The sequence below is a fragment of the Rhea pennata genome, chromosome 28 (genome assembly GCF_028389875.1).
Source record: "Rhea pennata isolate bPtePen1 chromosome 28, bPtePen1.pri, whole genome shotgun sequence".
In the NCBI taxonomy this organism is placed as follows: Eukaryota; Metazoa; Chordata; class Aves; order Rheiformes; family Rheidae; genus Rhea; species Rhea pennata.
The window spans coordinates 4,610,021-4,630,652 of NC_084690.1; the positions used below are offsets into that span (position 1 = coordinate 4,610,021).

The 20,632-nt window shown below is 39.1% G+C and overlaps 1 protein-coding gene across 1 annotated transcript in view; it reads left to right on the forward strand.

Moving 5' to 3' along the window:
- KCNU1 (potassium calcium-activated channel subfamily U member 1) overlaps positions 1 to 20,632 on the forward strand; it is a 49,720-nt gene that overhangs the window by 10,809 nt on the left and 18,279 nt on the right. The window contains exons 13-19 of the mRNA XM_062596671.1: positions 736 to 805; positions 1,356 to 1,511; positions 3,534 to 3,646; positions 3,766 to 3,834; positions 5,760 to 5,849; positions 5,980 to 6,080; positions 9,064 to 9,163. Coding sequence (XP_062452655.1) covers positions 736 to 805; positions 1,356 to 1,511; positions 3,534 to 3,646; positions 3,766 to 3,834; positions 5,760 to 5,849; positions 5,980 to 6,080; positions 9,064 to 9,163 — 699 coding nt within the window. The remainder of the gene's footprint in view (positions 1 to 735; positions 806 to 1,355; positions 1,512 to 3,533; positions 3,647 to 3,765; positions 3,835 to 5,759; positions 5,850 to 5,979; positions 6,081 to 9,063; positions 9,164 to 20,632) is intronic.

Sequence of the window (20,632 nt, forward strand, 5' to 3'; positions counted from 1 at the left end):
CTGAAAGCTGACTGACTACTTTCTGCTATGATTTTATCAGATGCTTTGAAGGATTGATACAGGTAGCATCTGTGCAGCTTTGCAGCCCCCTACAGAATATGGTATTATTTAATATGGTATTATTACCATCTTTACTGTCATGAGTACTATGTCAGTAGTCAAGCAGTCTGGCTCTTTACACTGGAGAGAGTTACGCATTACTGTCCTGTGCAGCTCTACTGCCAGGTCTCTGAAGTATCTTCGTACTGATCAGACTTGAATTAGGGACTTTTTTTTTTTTAATACTACTGGATTATGTGGAGTTGGTGACTTAACTAGCATAGCAGAATCAGTCCAGAAGTGCAAGTTCCAAATTGGTTTATCCTTGTTTTCTATATGTAGAGTGTCTACTGAAACAGAGGTTTTAGTCTGAGTGGAATTTACAGGTCGAATTTGCAAAGCAAATAATATTAATTACTGTTGCCTCGCTCAGCTCTGGGGTTTTAGTGGCATATGGGTACAATTCTTTATCCTGTGTCAAATATTGTGTGCCATTAGTTTATAATCTTTCTGTCTTCCTTTCTAGGTGATGGACTTGGATTTGCTCAGTGTGTAGAGGTCCCTTGATATGGGCTTTGAGCTATATCTTATTTTCTGGTGTAACCACTCTCCAGTTGCTTTCTGCTTAAGTAATCTACCCAGACTTTAAAAAAGAAAGAGCTTAGCATATTAATCAAAAGTTATATTTTTTCCTAGAGTGCTGTCTATCAAGAATAACTACCCAAGCACGAGAGTGATTTTACAAATAATTCAGTCTCATAACAAGGTAGCACAATTGTCTGTCTGTCATGCTAGTTGTCATGGCTGAAATTCTGGCCTTTTTGGAATCAAAGATCTTGCTTTTATAAAAGGCCAAGATTTTATCCAGTGTCTCTTATTCATCAAATTACTAACATAGGTAGAATATCTTTTAACATTACTTTAAAAAATTTTTTTTTGTTTTGTTGTTTGATGTAACAGTTGTCACTAAATGCTTATTCAAGAGTTAAAACATCTAACGTCAGTGAGGGCTCAGATATCAAATGTTTTTGGGCCATACAATGAGTGCTTCCAGCGCATCATACTTGGGTAACTTGCTGAATCAGCCTATCAAATGAGACCCAGCAATGCATTTAAAAATCTGGGCTTTGGGCTTTTTGCAAAATCTATTTATAATGAGTAATTCAGAAGCCTGTTTAGCCATCTATTAGCATGTTCTAGCACAGATTTTCAAAAAATAGAATGATGAAGGCAAAGAAGAAATGAAATGTTTTACAGGAACATTGTGGCCCTGCTTATATTGGCTGACTTATAGTCACTTTCCTACTATGAAACAGGTGTACCTGCCAAACATCCCCAACTGGGACTGGAGGACTGGAGACAGCATCATCTGTTTTGCCGAACTGAAGCTAGGCTTTATAGCACAAAGCTGCTTGGTTCCTGGCTTGTCTACTCTCCTAACAGATTTGTTCATTGGGAAAGAGAATACTGAGGTACATCCTCTGCTTGTCTATATAACGCAAACGTAGGTCGGTGGGATCTTCTCTGAAATCTGTGCCTGACTCTGTTGAGCAGAAACTGCACCTGGATCTTCTCAGACTTATCTTGAACATGCTGGGTTTTAGCTTGGCAGAGAAGGCAAGAAAACCTAATAGATTATTTTGAATTTAATATTTAAATTCAGAACAAGAGGTGGAAAATAAAGGTCTAGAGCACAGCTAAAGCAAAGTAGGATGTATTTTACAAGAGATTGTGCAAAGAGTTGCCAAGGCAAAGGATGGTCTATAGCAAGCCATGCTACTGTATTTAGATGACATGTGGAAGTACCATGGCTATTGCTATAGGTCTAAAATCAGTAATGTGATGCGAGTGCTGCACTGCCTCTGTAAATCACTTTTGATTACAGCACTGTATAGACCTTACTAGCTCTCTGCTCCTGCACCTAATTTCATTCTCTAATGCATTCATAATTTGAACTCTCCTTAAAGCACTTAAGCAGGATCACTTCTGCTTGACCGAAAGAAAATGGCCTGAAAATCAGGCCCTATGCAGTTAATAGCATGTTTTTCCCACTTCAGTGTTTTCTAGGCTTATTAATTTCTTTAATTTGTTCTTATGGGGTCATTTACACAAGAACAGTCTGAGGTCTCTGAATTTCTGCAGTGCTGCTTAGGATCTCAACACAGACTTTAACAGAAAGTCAAGTGACACTTAGAAATCATATTATCTCTCTGAAAGTGAGACAATCTAAATTTATCGTCCTTTCACCTGTCTTTCCTGATCATTACTTACTACAACACAAAACTCTTAAGCTGCCTATTAACTTTGCAGTATCCAGAAATTGCTCAGCAGTTTCCCAGTCAATATCATAAGGTGTAATAAAAAGATAAAAAGAAATAACTGTTGGGCATTGAATGGCTTGAATAAGGTGATTTTGCTCGTCCTGCAGTGGGCATGCTTTTACTATCACCTAGTGGCCAAATGTGATACTTCACATAAATTTAATTTCTTGTGCTGGAGATAACTATTTGTTTTCAGGGACTTTTCACAAAATTCCTTTAGGCAAACTCAGTAGATATTACATGAAAGAAATAAAGTGTTTGTCAATGTTTAAGTTGTACCTAGAACTGGGGCTGCTCTGTTGTCAGGTGTTTCATTTTTTTCTTTTTTTTTCATTGACACATTCTATTTCATTCAAGTCCAAGTATTTTGTTGAGATGTGGCAAAGCTGGCAAAACTGATATTCTGTTTTTTAAAACACTATGAAAACTCCACAAACTTTTGCCATAAGAGGGTTTTTCCAGTCTAAAAAAATCCATTAAATTTTATTTGGAAATGAAGTTTTTTTTTTTTTTACCTAGCCTATTAATTTTTATGTGGAAGGTATTAATTTGCCAAGAGAATGGCTTATACTATGAGGTAACGAGTGACAGTTTACAACTGTAAGGAGTTGTAAGCAGTAGAACATTTTGCTGCTTTAACTACTTACATATAAACAATCCTTCCTCAGTCACACAACTATATACTTAAAAAGAAAGCTTACACTGAAGTAGGGCATCACAGTTCAGCAATATATCACACCTCTAATAATTGTAGTTATGATTGGCAGGACTTAATGCAAGGCCAGTCTCTGAATAATCAGGGAGACAATTAACCTTATCACAAAGTAAGGTGTATCTTTTCTCAAAGCCCAAAGTAATGGGCTCCCAATACTTTGTGGTCCTGTGAAGTTTTTCATTAACTTTATTCATCTGTCATAATAATGGTTATTCTTCAATGATAATGTGAATTGGAAGTATCCAGAAAAGATAAGGGTTTTCTTGACCTAGCAAGTTTTCCTATTTTTAACTTTGATATTGTCTCTGACAACGTATGGTGGATTTCAGTTCCACTTCCAGTAGCTGAGAGCATTGATTTAATACCATATAGTATTAAGGCATCAGCCCAGCTGTAGGTTACACATGCCACTCACTCTCCCTTTGAATAAATACATCATCCTTATGGTTGCCTTTTAGACAAAGAGAAAATATGTGGAGAACAAGATGCTTCTGGAAGACAAAAACTACAAGGTGATAACTTTTCAGCTCTCCAGTGATTTTGCAGGCATGACTTTTATTGAGGTTTGTCGGTATGTAGAACAGACATGCATGTTTTCCTGTTGCATCGCTTCAGATGTATCTTTTCACAGTACAGACAGGTCCAGATATTTCTGCTTTTTTGTGATTGTGACCTGCTTTCTTTCCCCAGGCTGTGCTTTGTTAAACTGAACCTTGTCCTTTTGGGAATTGAACTCAGATTTGGCAGTCAAGGAGAGAGGTAATTTTCTGGGAGACTTCTCTTCTTAGTCAACCCATTCCAAACTAAAAATTTCCAGAAAACTTGGAAGGAACTTGTCCCCAAGTCTGCACAAAGCTTATACACCTCTTTATTCTCTATACACAATATTTAGGAGGCAGGAACAAGAGGTCTGTTCTGATTGCAGAAGTGCCAGTGAGTGAATTTTACCATATGCAACAATTTCTTCTGTCTCCTTTTTCTCACAGATAATCAGGCAAGAGACAGAGAATGAAACACCATCCTCACCTTCCATTCCACATGCAGTTCTCACTTTGATTTGGCATGACTCAAGCATATTTATTTTGAATGGTAATGGAAACGCCTCCTCATTTTTTAACCACATGAGTTTACAGAGGCTCCTAAATTCAGTAAAGCATTGTCATAAAGGGATAATTTGTCAATGCTGGCAGCACGGCTCTTTCTTTCTGAAGCTGATCTGGTCCTAGGCCAGATAACACTGTCTGTTCTAATGATGAAATACAAGACATCCTAATGGGGAAGCTGGAACTAGTTCAGAAAGGGGAATGAATGAACACCATAAATCTTAGAAAAGCTTGAGAAATCATCCAGAAAATGCAGACTATTGAGTACAATTATTACTTTCTCCACTTGTATAAAGGAAATGGCTGTTTTGAGCAAACTATAGAATAGAAACTCTGAAAGCAAAATGAAGGGGTATAGGGAAACACTGCTGTGAGAAATATATCAGGGCTAATTTCCAGAAATCTTGAGTGATCCACACACTGAAAGAAATCAATAGATGTTGTAGTTGCTTAGCAGTAATGAAAAGCAGGCTGCAGCTCAGTCTATTGTTTCTTGGTTTATATGTTGTCTGGGTGAAAACAGAATGATGAAAAGAGAAAGCAAGAGGGAAAAGGGAACTGGAAGCTCTTTGGGATAGAGTCTATATTTGATCTTTATTTATACAACAGTTGATATAGAAGAGGTACTCTTCTGGAACTGGGACCTCTAAGTGTTGCCACAGTATCTGTAGTAATGATTATAATCATTAAAATGTCTGTTTTGTTTGTCTTTTGAACCACGAATAAGGAGGAGCTGAACAGAGGACTTTTATGTAGAAGGCAAAGATTAGCAACCTTGTCATCCTTCCCCATTCCGTTCACACTGCTAATATTTAGCAAAACTGTGGAAATCAATAACGATTTGCACTGAGGTAGTACCCTGAGTGGTTTACCCAGCAGAAGCTGGTAAATATAATAATGTTGCAAGGGGATTCTACCAAGATGTGCTTACAGCAGCCCAGGAGGGATATATGATCTGAATTTTAAAGGGGCTCCTTTAGAAAAAGAGGTTTTCTCCCCTAGGTATAACTGGCATGTTCAGCATTACAGCAAATACATTAAACATTCTAAATGCTTATGTTCAGTTGCACAGAAATTGTGCTTTGACTGGGAGTATTCAGGATTCTCAGTGACCTCATGTAGAAATGGAAATATATGGCCCATTCAGCTAGACTATGAATGCTTTCATTGAATTAAATGCATTCAAAATAATGTGGTAGTAGTGCTTCACCACCTTTTCTGTGAAGTTTATAACTTTAGCAAACTATTTAAAAACAATTCCATATCCCCAGGAACCTCTCAGAGCTGAATAAACTGAAGAAATCCTAACAAAAATTGATGTGCATGGTTTGAGCCCCTATTCTGCCTATCTCCACCAAGTTTTCATGGACAGTAAATTCCCTTTGTGTCATTGAATTTCATCTATAATATGTATCAATTTTACTTTCTTATGTCTCTCATAAGTCATAGAACTTATAACAAAAGAGATTAATGTAAGATTTTGAGGTAGGAATGAACCATTCTGAATTCTTATACAATCAAAGCCAAAAATGTCACCTGACAGACAAATTGTAATTATTTTTTGATCATTTCCTAATACAGCACTATCCTGATCAATCCATCTGTACAGATAAAGCTGCATCGGAATACAATGGGCTTTTTTATTGCTCATTCCCTGGCAGAAGTCAAAAGGTAATATTCCCTTTTATTGTATTGTTAAAAAAGGTCTAGAACAGAAAAGCTTTCAAGAGCAGACAAATGCATTTATTCTTTTCTCAGTTAAATATAATCTATTTCTGCCTAATCCACTTTTGTTTTCTAGGGCGCATTTCTACTGTAAAGCCTGTCATAGTGATATAGAGGATCCAGAGCAGATTAAAAAATGTCAGTGTAAGAGCAGACTTCACTCAAAATCTTTCTCAGGTAACATTTTTTTTAATTATAAAGTCTCTCTCTTTTTTTTCCTCCCTTTTTTTTAAAAAAAAAAAAAAAAGTGAATGAATCTCAGTGTTAATTGCATATTTAGTAACTATTTTTCTAGAAGAATGGGTTGGAATTTAGCTATTTACTTGTCAGATAAAACAGGGAGTTTTCCGATAATGCTAATAAACCTCATGGATTATTCTTCAATGTTTAATGCTTCTTTGTCCTTTTTTTCAGAACTTCTCGGCTTAAAAGAAAGTAGGATAAAACATACTTTTTCCAAAACTTTCACTCTTTTTATTACTAGGTTTAGCACAGGCTACTATTCTTTAATAACAGAGACTGAAGCAAATGTACTGCAGCATGTGTATAATCAGAGCAAAAGGTACAGCTGAGTAAAACCAGAATTTTGCAGATAGTTTGTACGAGGTTCTTGATCAGGATTCCCTTAGGAAGTGTGTCTAGATCTTTATTGTCATGAGAATAGGAAATATCAAACATGAAGTCAGCAGATTGTTTTTGAGGTTGTGCAGGGCATGTGGCAATACTACCAGTGTTTGCTCAGACAATTGCAAAATTTAACTGAATGGAAAAAACAATTTAATCGTGATCATATCTAACGCAAAGCAGAGCAATTTATTTCTCCTTCACCTCAAATTCCATTTTCAAGGTTTGGGGGCTTGTTTGGTTTTGGTTTTCTGTGGAAATGGAAAATGTGACTTCTTGGATCCAAGTCTAAACTGCACCAAAGTGAAGCTTGCTGCATTTTTTGTTAGGAGTTTAAAGCGAAATATAATGTTAGGTTATCTAGCCTGACCTGTGTCATATAATATGATATTAGCATTTCCACATCTATTTTTAGTAAACCCAGTAGGCAGCACTTGATTTATGTCCTAGCAATGGCAGTGGGCTGAAATTTGGAGTACCATTCTGTGCTCACCAAAATTGTGGGGCTGTTTAGGGCTAGTGTGTGGGTTCTGCGATCTCATATACTAGCTGAAATGCTGAAAACGTTCTTGGACTTCTAGACACACATCATTCATTTGAGTGTCTTTTAGTTTGTGAGAATGTGTGTGTGATGTCTGCATGTGTGTTTTTGTGTATGTGTGTATATATATATGTATATATGTATGTATATATACATGCACATGCACACTGCTTCTAGGCTCTTGTGAACTTCTCTGCTAGTGTCTCCCCTCCATGGAGACGGTGCTTGCTTTAGAGAGTTGACAAGGAGCTCTCCACTAAATGTGGATATATACATGCCTGCCTACTTACATTTCAGACACTTATAAATCTTTTTAGCAGCAGATGGCAGCCAAACCCCATTACAAGACATCTCTGTGAGCTGCAGATAGTTGAGATAAATGCAAAACTCATTCACAGTGTGCTCAGCCAGGCTGAGTGAATGAGCACAAACATGCTGACACCTGGAGGACTCTAAGTAGTAATGTCACATAGAAAGGAAAACTGGAGCCCGTTTTCAGTTCTACACACTTAGCAACATAGATACAGCTAGGGTCTTTGAAAGCTAGGTGTTTCCTAGAAAAGAAACTTCCATAAACTGCAAAAGCATCTTAATAAAAGTCAGTGACAAACAAATAAAAAAAAAACATTGATACCTGGTGGAGAGTAAGAACTCTCCACCAGGCTGGTTTTGTTTCTGTTCTTTAGGCAATTTTAGATTTTAAAAGGACAAGATGGCATTTAAATATAAATGCATATTAATAAAGCAGGTGTCTACAAACCTGCAGTTCTGCCCCAGATATGCACTAGAGAGAGTGGTTGCCTTAGGTGGATCAGAAGTTTTGCCAGGCATAAGACCTTGCCATCAGTTTCCCATATGATTCTGGATCTTTCAGAGCAAAACAGAACTTAATTATAGACACTTTGATTCATTCCTCTCCTTTGTCTCTAACATAGTTTAAATAGTACATGTTGGTCTGGTTGTCTCCAAAGCCACTGTGTGGTGAAGGGAGGTAAGAAAGTTTGGATGAGGAGGGCCTGCAACTAGCATTCGTTGTCATGAATCTAGAAACTAATACAGGAGCCTCAGAGATTGTGAGAGATTGTCAGTCAAAGGAGCTAACATACTATTGTCATTTTAACAGGAGTGTGAATGGCTTACTAGATGGCAGTTGGGTAAGATAGAAAACAATGGCTATTTCTCCTTTATCATCCACACACACACACCCTTTATCACCAATGAAAGTAAATGAGAGCATTTCCCCCTGTCCTCTCTCTCTGAAGCATCTCAGAGCTACCCTAAGCAGTCAGACCCTGCACAAATTGCTCACAGTGACCTGGAGAGTGTGTGGTGAAGGCTGGAACTGAACACAGTTCTACTGAGTTAACCAAGTATCTCGGTTTAGAAGACTAAAAGAGTTTTATCAGTTCCTTATTAGTCCCTGTGTGGGACAGACTGAAGTGGGCCCCCACTTTCTTAAGATAACCTGTGATTCAATCTAGTCAAGAATGTTTCTCTCCTGTGCAAAATGAGAGAAAAAAGGTCTTATAGGTCATGCAAGTGTGTGTTATGTTGTAGAATGCCTTGGTTATGTGTAGTGGGTCTAAGTTTCCTTCATCCATTTGTTCACGAGGAAGAGAGACAAAGGTCTCATTCATTTAGGAGAAAATGAATGAGGCTTTTAGAATGAGTTTTACTTTTAGCTTCTACATTCCAACAAAAGAACCTCACAAAGAAAAGGAGCCTCCTTTTGAACAAAATGGTGCATTAAGTGTGTAGCGTTCACCATGTTTAAGATTATTATATGCATACTATATAGAATTACTATTTTATAATGCTGTACTGTATTTCTGGGCAGTTGTATGGATAACTGGTTACTCAGGGCTGCTTTGTCTAGCCTTTTGGAATCCCACACGGAATCCTCAAATGGCATAGTAGCCATTTGCAACCAGAGTCTAAATGCAACTGAGGACTATACAAAAGGAAGCCAATTCTTTTTTATTGCCTTTGTTTCAGAGAAACTGAAATTCTATCAAGAATCGCTGCATTTTTCAGATGGAGATCCTGAAAAGTCAAGGTCCCTCGGGGTTCTTCCTCATCCGAGTTTTGTTGATGGGTAAGAAATAGAGTTGTATGTGCTGAGCAAGCATATCATGGACTTACTGCATGGAAAGTGGGAATGGCAGGGTATGCCTATTTCCTAATTCTGATATTGTTAGTGCTTGTGGCTGCAGTGGATGGTTTATGACTTCTCTCTACCTTGATTAATTGAACAGCTGGAAAAGTACAGCGTATGCCTGCATCCAAGTCTTTGGTGCAACAGCTCATACCCTTCAGCAGGCTCAAAGCCTGTGAGCATCTATGAGATGCTGTGATACCTGATGCCAGTGTGGAGAAATAAGGGGAAGGAGAAGGAAGGGATTGATGCACCCCACGGAAGTGCTCATTGCCTACTAGATAGAAGCTCAATGACATACCATTACTGAACAGCTGAATCATGGGTGCATTTTATTCTGCTGCTACTTCTAAGAGAGCAGAGAGGAGGCAAGGGCGGTTGCTGGGCTGGGAACATGAACAGCCAGCGCTGAGATTTGCTCATCACTCAGACACTTAATTTCAGTGTGGTCATGGCAGCAATCTGGAAGTATCGCAAACTCTGGCATACCCAGAAGAAGTTTGCTCCAAAGTCGAATGGAGACCCAAGAGAATCACACCCTACAGCCTTTCTCTCTAACATTAAGAATGCTGGAGAAGGCTTTTCTAGGCTGCATGTCTAAATTCTTCCTTGACTAGAGGAATCTGATTCCCAGCATAGTTCGGTAAGTAATGGCAGAGCACAGTCATCTGTTTTTTAAGGCAAAGTATGAATTGCGGAACTCTTATCTACAGTGTACTTAACTTGCTGAGCAGTCCGATTGACTTTCAGTGGAACTCCTCGTAACCTGAGCTACTATATTCAGCATAAGGAGGGGTGTCATAGTCTGATACTGAGCTGTCAGTAGTAACAAGCTTTTACACTTTTCCAAACCACCTACTAGAGAGGGTGGCAGAACATGTTGGCAAACTGTATTATACTGGAATTTGTAGGGAGTAGACAGGAACCTAGTAGTGGAGGGGAGATGCACTAAGTAGCATTTCCTACCTTGTTTCTACTTGTGCGCAATTTACTGGTACCATAGAGCTAAAGAGGCTTAATAAATAAAGCCCCCATCCCTCCACAACCCTATTTTGTGCTTTGGTGGCAAAGGCAAGTGTCAGCATGGCACGGAGTCTAAGATCGCCTCTGGAGAGATTTGCATCTTAGCAGCTGTCCCCAGCACATACAGGGTACCAGGACAATAAAATGTTGCTTGACCCTGCTGCCCTAACCAATTAGGTCAGCTGAAAAAGTTTGGCCAGCATGGTAAATACATACATGTGTACTGTTACATTGTGCTGACTTGTTAAATATAAGTGAAAACATAATAAGATTTATAATGCGGCCCTCCCCCTCCTCATGCCCAGTAACATAATTTACCAAAGAGGGAAGGAAAAAAAAAGTCCTCACAGCCTGCTGAAATACCATTATTAACATACGCATGAAAAGTCAATTATGCCAGAGGGAGGTATTTAAGAGAAGTGAGTTTCCATACTCTGGGATTACACCTTGGGGATTATATATTTCTAACTTATTTATTTATTTTCCCTGAGATCTCTGCTGCTGCTTAGCAAGGTACAAAAATGTTACTAGGAGATGGTCTGAAATTCCCTAAAGACATGGCCAAATATCAGATAAATAATTGTTCCCTTCTCCACCAAGATTATTCCTCCTTACCATTATCATAAAGATGCTATATTCTTACCAGTCAGGGCAGGTATGTTTTCTAGTGTTTAGTTTTAAATGCCACCAGGGACTGGTCTTCCATCACTTCCCTGGGGAGGAGGTTTTACAGTGTTGATATTATTAGTTGCAGTATTTATTATTTGTATTATAGCAGCGTCTTGAGACTTCTAATGGAACTGGGACCCCATTAGGCTGGATGCTGTATATGAACATAGTAAAAGACAGTTTCTGCCTTAAAAAGCTCACAGTCTAAATAGAAAGGGTAGACAAAGGGTGGGAAGGCAAAGGGAAGTAGAAGAGATGAAATGAGATTTCTAAAGTCATGGAGCAAACCTGCACAATGCTAAGGATAGCTGTTTTGAGGCTGACTCTTTGTAACAAGCATAGAGTTTTCAAATCAGTTTCATATACTTTTTTATTATTATTTAAGCCAAAAATAGAATTGGATCCAATTGCTTGTTTTCAAGTTAAAGCTGAAGTTTTCCACCTTGAGTGTTTAGCTAAGAGAAAAGCTAACATTGACCTTTTGTATCCCAGTGGTTAGGATAGTGGCCAAGGGCAGCTCCAAGTTCAAATCTCTTCTGTGTTTAATTTGGGATGGTAAACTGTGATCTGAACCAGGGAGAGCAGGCATTTCAACACAAGTTTCATTCCCAGAGTCCTTTGCATAGACAGTGTGGATTACTTCTCCTGTGTCTAGCAGGCAGTGCTCTCAAAGTGACTTGGGTACCTATCCCCTCCCACCCTTACAGATTCCTTTGAAAATTTCTATGTTAATCAGGAAGTTTAGCCAGCTAAATACTTAGTAATTAAATAACCATATTCTTACACAGGAATTTACATCTAGGGCTTTGAAACAAGATTTGCATGTGGAAGAGTCAATGAAAAATTTAATGAAACCAGAATACAGGAAAATTCCATACTGTCGAGTGGGAAGGAATTGGGCATGGCCTATTATAAGACTCAAAACACATGCTTGGTCCAGGTCTTGCTAATATTTCTGGAGTCCTAGAGTATTTTAATGAAAGATATCTTCCGTTGTACCGCACACACTTGACTCATTCCTCACTTCTTTTTTTCCACATGAAAAGCAGGTCTCTGTATCCAGGGAAAGAATTTAATTAGCATCATTAAAAACAAAAACAAAAGAACAAAACAAACAAGACCTATAAAGCTGGGCCAGAAGTGAATGCCTAAAAACCTGTTAGGATTCCTGAAGCACTTCTGAGCCTCTGCATCGATACACTTGCTTTACTAGTCATGGTTTTTCCACACATTCTTGCCTAAGGCATGACAAATTTAATGGTGTGTGTTTTGCTGAATTGTTGACTCTTGTTTTTCATTTCTGCTAAGTTTCTAGAGAGGCACAAAAGAATGTTTGTGAGCAAGGCTCCATGTGTACCCAGCACTGCAATGTCTCCTTCCCTTTTGTCCTGATTAAGAGTCACTTCAGCCAAGCAAAGGATTAATAAAACCTGAATTAGATGAAAGGAGAAACCAGGTTAAAGAACCAAGTTTTAGCTCCCCCTTAATTGAAACTTATCTAGTGCCTGGATAATTGCTCATAAATACCTACTGAGTTGCCAAGCCTACGTTAGGGCTTGTCAGTCCTTAATAAATCTTAAAGACTTAAGATCTTACTCTTTGATGCAACCCATCACTTCCCAATCCAAAGGTAGAGCAAAACAAAGCAGTAATGCTAAGCGCTCTAGCTCAGCTAATCTGGCAGAATGCATCACGATCTTTATAAATGTGTGAGAAGGGCTGTGCAAGAGCTCCTGAAAAGGTCATTGGTATTTTTGGAGCAATAAATCATGGAGAGAAAGATTTGCATTTTGGCTGTATAAAATCCAGGGCTGGATTAGAGAGAGAATACTTTGCAGTAATATTTCTCTCCTGACTTGTTTTATTAGCTTCCTTTAAACATGTTACATTATTGCTTATAGAATTTCATTTACTTGGATTGGCAGCTTGATAAATATGTCTATTGGCGATGATTTGGATTGCTCTGGGCATTAATATTATTAAAACCTGTCACAAGGAAATGTCTGAAAGATGACTTACTGTAAAGATTACAGCATGAAATAAATCATACAATGGTATTTGTTACCGTTTATGGCCTCTTGGAGCCGAGTCAATCCCTTTTTATGTTGCATTATTTTTCAAGTTTTTATAGCCTTACATTATATATCGCTGTCAGAAATGAACAGATGGGGTGTCAAACACGAGCCTTCTGAATAATTCCCACCCTCGGGTTATTTGTATGAAGGACAAGTGTAAAACTGTGTTCTCAAGAAAAGGGAGATAGATAGAGGTGGAGAAAGTGTTGTTACAGTGAGCAAGATCCCTTTTGTCAGCAGGCACATTGTGCTTTTGATCACTACCTGATATTTATGCGACAGGGTGGGGGCTCTGTGGAAAATTTAGCAGTCTCTGTTGGCATAGTGAAAACCTCACAAGTTAGACAAGTTTCGCGTTCCTTCAGTTTTACTTTTATTGCTAGAATGGAGGAGATGTGGAGGGGGTATTTCAGGGGATAGCCAAACTTCAGAGGGTTCATGGAAACATGAAAAAGTGTGGATACCTCTAGGTACCTCTCAAACACTTCAGTGGAGGAGTACTAAAAAGAATCCCTCTGAAATTCCACAAAGGGCGTCGCTGGAGCTTGGGCAATGCAAGGAAGAAGATAGATATTTTGGACACTGGTCATTTGTGAGCTGATGTTAAGCAGGGAGCTGCTCTAGGAAAAAGAGATGCTATTTTACATTCCACTTTTTGTTTTGTTGGGGAGTCCCATATTTCTTGTTGTGTATTTTTGAGAAGTCCTTGTCAGAGTCATGGTGACAGGTTAGATGAATGGATAGCTAGACATCATGAGCTGGTAAATACACATGCAGTTAATTAGATTTATCTGAGTTAGAAAATTCAGATAGGAGACATCTTCCCATACTTTTTCTCTCCAAATATTCAGCCCCTAGAATCTTGCACAGGTACACAGAAAATAAATCAGCATTGTTTTTGGAACATAACTCTTTTTGGATAAAAGAATCTTTAAGCCACCTTAATAAATTGTTCTGTCGATGCATAGCGGCTGAATCTTGCTCACAGAACAATGAGGTCTTTTTGATCTTTGCTGAAACTCACATAGCCAGTAGGGCTCAAAGATCAGTGCATGAATCAGGTACTTTAGTGGAGGCTTGACACACAAGACTCACTGGCAAACACCTTGCAGAGTGTGTAAAATCTGCCCAAACTTGCTTTGTACAGACTGCCTTGTCTCTTGCCAAGCCAGTCTGTTTACTGGCATTGAAGTGACAGGTTCCGCTCCCCCCGCCTCCCCAGATCCTTAATAAGCAAAAGCATACTCCATTTGGGCTTTCAATTTCTAAGACATCCCAGGACATTGGGTTGGAAGGTTAAAATTCTTACCACATCACAGTCACTGGAGATTGTGCTACTAACCCTAAGGGTATAGTTCTTTCATTGATGATTTACTTCTTGATTGAATTTCTGCTGAGTCTTGTCTATGGGCCTCCACTCCCTTCTGGAAAGCAAAACATTCAAAACACTAGATATGAAAAAGTCTCAGCCATTGCCCTTAAGTACAATATTTTTGTTAATCTCAGTTTATATTCACACTCACTGTATTTAGACACTTAGGCTCCCTATTATTTTAGCTAGCCACCATTCTTGATGACTGTAACCAACCAGTTCAAAGTTTATTCCAACTTCTCTCTAAAACTCTCTTCCCTTTTATTGACAAGCCTTTCTTCTTTCTCTCAGGCTTGCTTTTATTGTCAGAGAGCCTTATCCTTTGTAGTTTCTACCTCTTTCAGTATTTATCAGTCTCTTTCTGTATCTCATGTGAAAATATACCTTCTCTCTTTTCACCAGGCCCTTGTCCCACATCTATCAAGCTTGTATAAGAGTTTTGGGGACTCATATTCACCATGCAAAGTACAGTTGTACTGCACATTGTGCCTGGAGTTGCACCCACTGTACATACTAATCCCATTCCATGTTATACAATAGTATAATCACTTAAAGAATTTGCATGACTGATTGTGTGTGTTCTGAGTGCATAAGGATAAGTTTCGTAATTAGCTTTCCCTATGAACTTGTGCAAACCAGTCTATTTATAATTTGGTCAGCTCCTGATTTTCAATGAGGCTGCTGAGAGTGACTGAAGCCTCTGGCAGCATGCATTTAATATTTTAATTACTCACAGTAATTCTGACAATTACACCAATGTCGTAAATCACATCATAATGATCCATTTTAAAAAAAAAAAAAGCATATTTAATGACTGGATGGGGGTTTGAATTAAACAGGTATACAATGGCTTAACATGGAGCCAAAAGCTCCAGAGAGTTAAAACTCTTCCACGTCTTTTTGTTGAACTGTGGCTCTGGCTGGTGAAGAAACTTGGTGCAAAGTTTCTTTCACAGACCAAAACTCAATTTCCTCAGCAGGGTATTATGGGATTATTTTCTATGGGATGAAATCCTGTCCTATGTGCCAGGCCAGAGCTGGACTTCTGTGTGATTTGGGCCTTGGAAGCTAATGGGCCATTTTGAGCTCTGTGAATGACTCTAGGAGACTTTAGGCACTCACTCACCCTTGGCAAAGCTAATATAGTGATTGCAAGCATCCCGGGATTCTCATGTAAGCATAATGGTGTTGGATTTTAGCCAATTAACTTGAGTTTTAGTAGGGATAGCATAGAGCACTGCTGACATAGTTTTGTGTTTTGGCTTGTAACTTTTGTTACCCTGTCCATAATTTAATAACATTTAAGCTCTTCATCTCTCATGTGGTACATAATGCCATCCTCACTAACCACTGGTAGGAGGGGAGATTACTAAAGTGGTGGCCGACAGCACATTGCTTCCCTAGCATTTCCTCCTTAGGATGTTCCTTCAGCAATGTAACCATATGCCACCTCTTACAGAGACCTGAAATGGCAGGACTAGACTAGGTTTCACAAACATCTCCATGTAAGACTTCTGAAGAACAGAGTGCACAGATTAGGGTACCAATTCAAATATAGTGCAAAATAATGCAGTGTTCCCCAGCATTGATTATGACTCAGCTGGGTCCTGCCTCCCTGATTTTGGCCCTTAGTGAAAATTATTCCTGTTGCTTAAGATATTGACTAAGCCAAGTTCTGTTCTTTAGGTTATTTTGCTATTAATAACGTCACAATAAGTGGGTGGAAGTAGCTAATAGCTCTAAGCCACAAATGATCCCAACTGTTCCCAGTCTGTACTCTCCTGTAAACTTGACAGATTGGGAGTGCTTAGTAAAACATTGTAACACTCAACACGCATTTACAAGACAGCGATCTGTCCCATGACGGCTTCCAGATGTGTGTATGTGTGCAGTTTCATAATTCAAGAGCAGATTCTCTTACCCTCTGCAGATCCCCCATCAGGCTGTTCATAAATGCTGCTTATAATTAAATTAGCCCACTAACTAGCCATGCAAATTTTGATAAGCAGTGACCAAAAAAAAAAAAAAAAAAAAAAAAAAGAGAGAACTGTTGAGATGCTCTCAAAAAATGACAAGGTTGTCTTCAGCGATTATTTGTCATTATGATAAGATTTGTTTTTCCCTAGCCGTCTGCCAAATTCCACTTTGTCCCTTTGTACATGACAGCAGTTTTCAGGTTTTAATCTAATAATTAGGAGCTGAATTTTGCCACCCTTACTCAAGCTGTCTGCTGTCTTACTCTCTGAACAGCCTCTCTAGAATCAAAGCAAGCAGCTATCCTCTGTGTGGGTAGCAGGATCAGGCTTTATCTTCTAAAATCCAGCCTGTCCCCAGCCCAGATAGCAATGAAAGAACAAAAGTGTGCGCACACACACGTGAATGCAAACCGAAAGAAGGTGGATTTTATCTAGCCCTCCTGTGACCTTGGAAAATAAGAGAGAGCACTTCACCAAAGATTTCACAACAGAGGCTATGAGTAATAAGCTGTTGTTTTCTGTCAGAAATAATGGCTCATAGCTCTGACACATGAGATCTGCTTGCAGAAGAAGTATCTAGCTTCCCCGTGATAATTGTGCTATATTAAATTGTGAAAGTGCTGAAGTTACTATACCTGGTTTATATCTGTGGCTGAACACCATGTCCTTATACAGTAAAGCATTAGCTGAGGGATAGGATAGAGATTGAATGAGGAAATGCAGAGTAGATAACAAGCAGAAGTTGTTCTTTCTTATGTCACTCTAAAATTCCTTTAATGGTGAAATGGACCCAGAAGAGCATCTAGAACACTGTTGAAATAACCCAGTCCAGTTATCTATATGTGCTCTGAATTTCTCCAGTGTTGCCAGCTCTTCAGATTTTGCTGCACACACATCAGCAGTTCTTCTTAACATACCAGCGCTTCAACTCCTGCTACTATTTGAGAATTTTGGTTCCATTTTTAATGTGGTGTAGTGCAACATTTACTAGACCAGGACTCTCACTTCAGCCTTTTTATTTGTGTGTTTTGCAAGTCCCAAGGCCTGTATGTCTCTTTCCATCCTCTGTTTCTTAGTTCAACCTTTGTTTATATTTACAATTCTAGGTAAAGCAAGAGTCCCTAATTTAGTGGGAAACTGTAAGTACTGCTGCAATATAAATGGTAACAACTGATAATTTTTGTTTTAGTGATTCCTATGCAACCACATTGACTTCACTAGGATTATGTGTGTGTTGCTTAGGGGCAGATTTGGTTTGGTGGATGTAATTAAAAAAAAATTTTACTACCCATTTTTAAGATTGGTTTTATTTGTTGCCTGATGTATTTGCTAATTAATGGATGGAATACTCTAAATTATAACATTTTGCAATGACATGAAGTACCTCTGAGTCTATTAATTAATTAAGCCTTACAGTTCCTTGTAAGGTAGGCAAAGCACTTTGATGCATTATGATTAGAGTGATATAATCCATGATGATGAATAAGCTAAGTCCAGACAAGCACCATATTCTCACAGTGCAGGCCTGGGAGTGAGAAAGGGACTTTGTAGCAGCCTTCTCAGGCACAGGCAATTTTCATTCTGTATGTGAAACTCCACTCCTCTCCGAAGGAGAAGGTTAACATATGTGCAGATCTGGGAGTGATTCAAAAAACAATAAGAGGATTCCCAAATGGGATGTGAACTGAACAGCCCACATGCCAAGTGTTAAATCATTCACAAGGCTGTGGTACGCGGGGACAATGGAATGACGTCAGGGCAATTGTGCTGGTGGGCTGGGGCCTCACCAAATTCAGCTCTTGGAAAAAACTGCCTGCTTCACTCAGGTGTCGGTGGGTGTCTTGTCTCTGGAGACCTCTGTGGTAGCAGCTGAGAGATTTTTTTTTTTTCTTTTTTATGTGTGGGAGTTGCTGTGGACCAATGAAGTAACTCTTCCGGGCCTTGCTCATCCTGAGGTGCTTTGTGAATAGGTTGCTACACCTTTTTCTCTCCCTATGCAAAAATTAGGAGGCAAATAATCTTTGGGTCCTGAGAATTTGCCGCTGTTCTGTACTTTACAGCAGGGAATGCAAATCAAATGAGCACAGACTCGGTGCGTGCACATGACATTAAGACTCACTATAGCCATGCTCTCCCATAGCAAGCAGTGGAAGAGCTAATGTCAAAAGACTGCGAGCCACGGACTTAATAGAGCTTTCAGGGCTTTGCAAAGGCACTGTGAAGAATTTAAAGATAACTTGTCATCAGGAAGTTATTGGCAGCTAAAGATTTGATAAAAGGACTTGCGCTCCCTGCCTTGTAATGTTATAGACAACTGTTATAGACAACAATCACTTACGTTAGTCCTCAAATTAAGTTTGAAACATCGTGGATGTGTCTGATCATCTAGTTTAGACAAAAGCTTTTATCTACCAAGGTTCATGGAAACATGACTGACCGGTTTCTGTTAGGTTATGGCTGTGGGAGCAGGCAAAGAAGAAACACTTCACTGTGTAGCAGTTCTCTCATTTTAACTCTGGTACACTGGACTGAGCTGCCATTTTGAATTATGTATTAGGTATTCAATTGAGGTATAACATTGCAATGTAAAACCAAATTTCTTTCTGAGTTTAATGAATGGACCATTGTTGTAATAGACCTGATTCATCTGCAAGTTGGGCACAGAACAGACTGATTACATCAGCGGCTTATGCATCTGACACCATGAAACATTTTCAAATGTTCAGCGCTGGCTACTGGGATGATATTTTCAGAAATGCCCAGAGTCCGAAATACTTAGCTCTTTTGAAAAAGTGAGCTCCATTTGTATGGTCTTTGGTAACATGAATCTGTGCTCTTTTGATAATCTGTCCAATGTGAAGTAAGTGGTGAGGACTTTAAATGAGAATATGGTCAAAAAAAAAAAGTTCAATAACACATACATGACTGTGCACAGCATTATGTGAATGTAGCTTTCTGCTACCAGAATCATGCAGAATCAACTTGAATAGCTGAGTATCCACAGCACAATTAATTTGTGACCTAGATAACCTGCTAATGGCTGTGGTGAGTGACTCTAGCTCAATCAGAAATTACTTCTGTGTCTCTGTAGGGTATTACACCACATTAATTCCAGTCCTCACATTCTCAAGATCCTCAGAGTCCAGGGCTGGATGATTTACTAGTCTCTTAAGAAAATCAAATTTCTGTGAGGATCATGTAATTTACAGAGCATATGGCAGAAGGAACCCTTCACTAAAGAATGGTTTGCTAAATCAGAATGTGCTTCTCTTTGGCAAGGTGGATGCCTTTATGATGAAGTGGGTTTCCTGCTGTCTTTTCCCTCCCTCTCCTACTTGAAGGATCCAACAGGTGTTTCCTCCAAGGCATATATATTTTCCATAATATTAGAATGAAGAGATGTCATTTCTGACAGGTTGTGTATATAGATGATGGCTTTATTATGATAGAGATATATACACTGATTGATTGGTAGAGCTGAGTTAAGTAAAGAAAGCTTGTGAGAAGATAGCCTCCAACTTGCCAAAATACCATTTAATCACTGGCCAAGACATTCATTATCTGAGGAGGAGGGAAGTATGGCTAATGGATACAATTGCCTGCAGTTGACACAGGGCTACACAGAGTCACTGCAGAGATTTAAGGGGTACTGCTCCTCTTTCCTTAGAGTTCTGTACTAGTTTATTAAATTCAGGAGAGCCAGGTGGAAGCTTCTCCCGGCCCCTCATCAGAGAGACAAAAGTATCTTTCATTTAGCTGAAGGGTGGGTAATTCAAAGCTGATCAGAAGAAATACTTCATGCAGTGTGCAGTTTGCCTGTGAAAATTCTTGCTGCAGTTGCTCATGAGACCAAGACCAATACTTACAGTATTGTAAATGGCAGAAGAGCAAGAGGAATATGTAGTGTGGTGGTTTCAGCTGTGGTTTATGAACTCTGGAGGTCAGTGGACTTCAGCTAAGGGGTCTGGAAAAAATTGGGAGCTCATAGCTTGATAAAGCCAGGCTGTAAGAGGAGCAGAGCTGTCATGAGCTGTTTAGCATCCTGTTTTCTATTTTGCCCTTCTTTTCTTTTCCTCCAGGCTAGTTCCAGCTGCCAGTGCCTGCTGCTCTTGCCTCCTCTTCAGCCAAAGCAATGCAGTAGCCAGCATGTGCAGATAAATTTCTTGCTCTTTGGTGTCTTTCTTGCTTGAAAGGAAGATTTTCCTATACTTACAATCAGGTGTAGCTTGCACCTGGCTTTGCGTAGTCTGATATTTGCCCTCATTAAAAATTAGATGCTACTTGGGTTGGATCT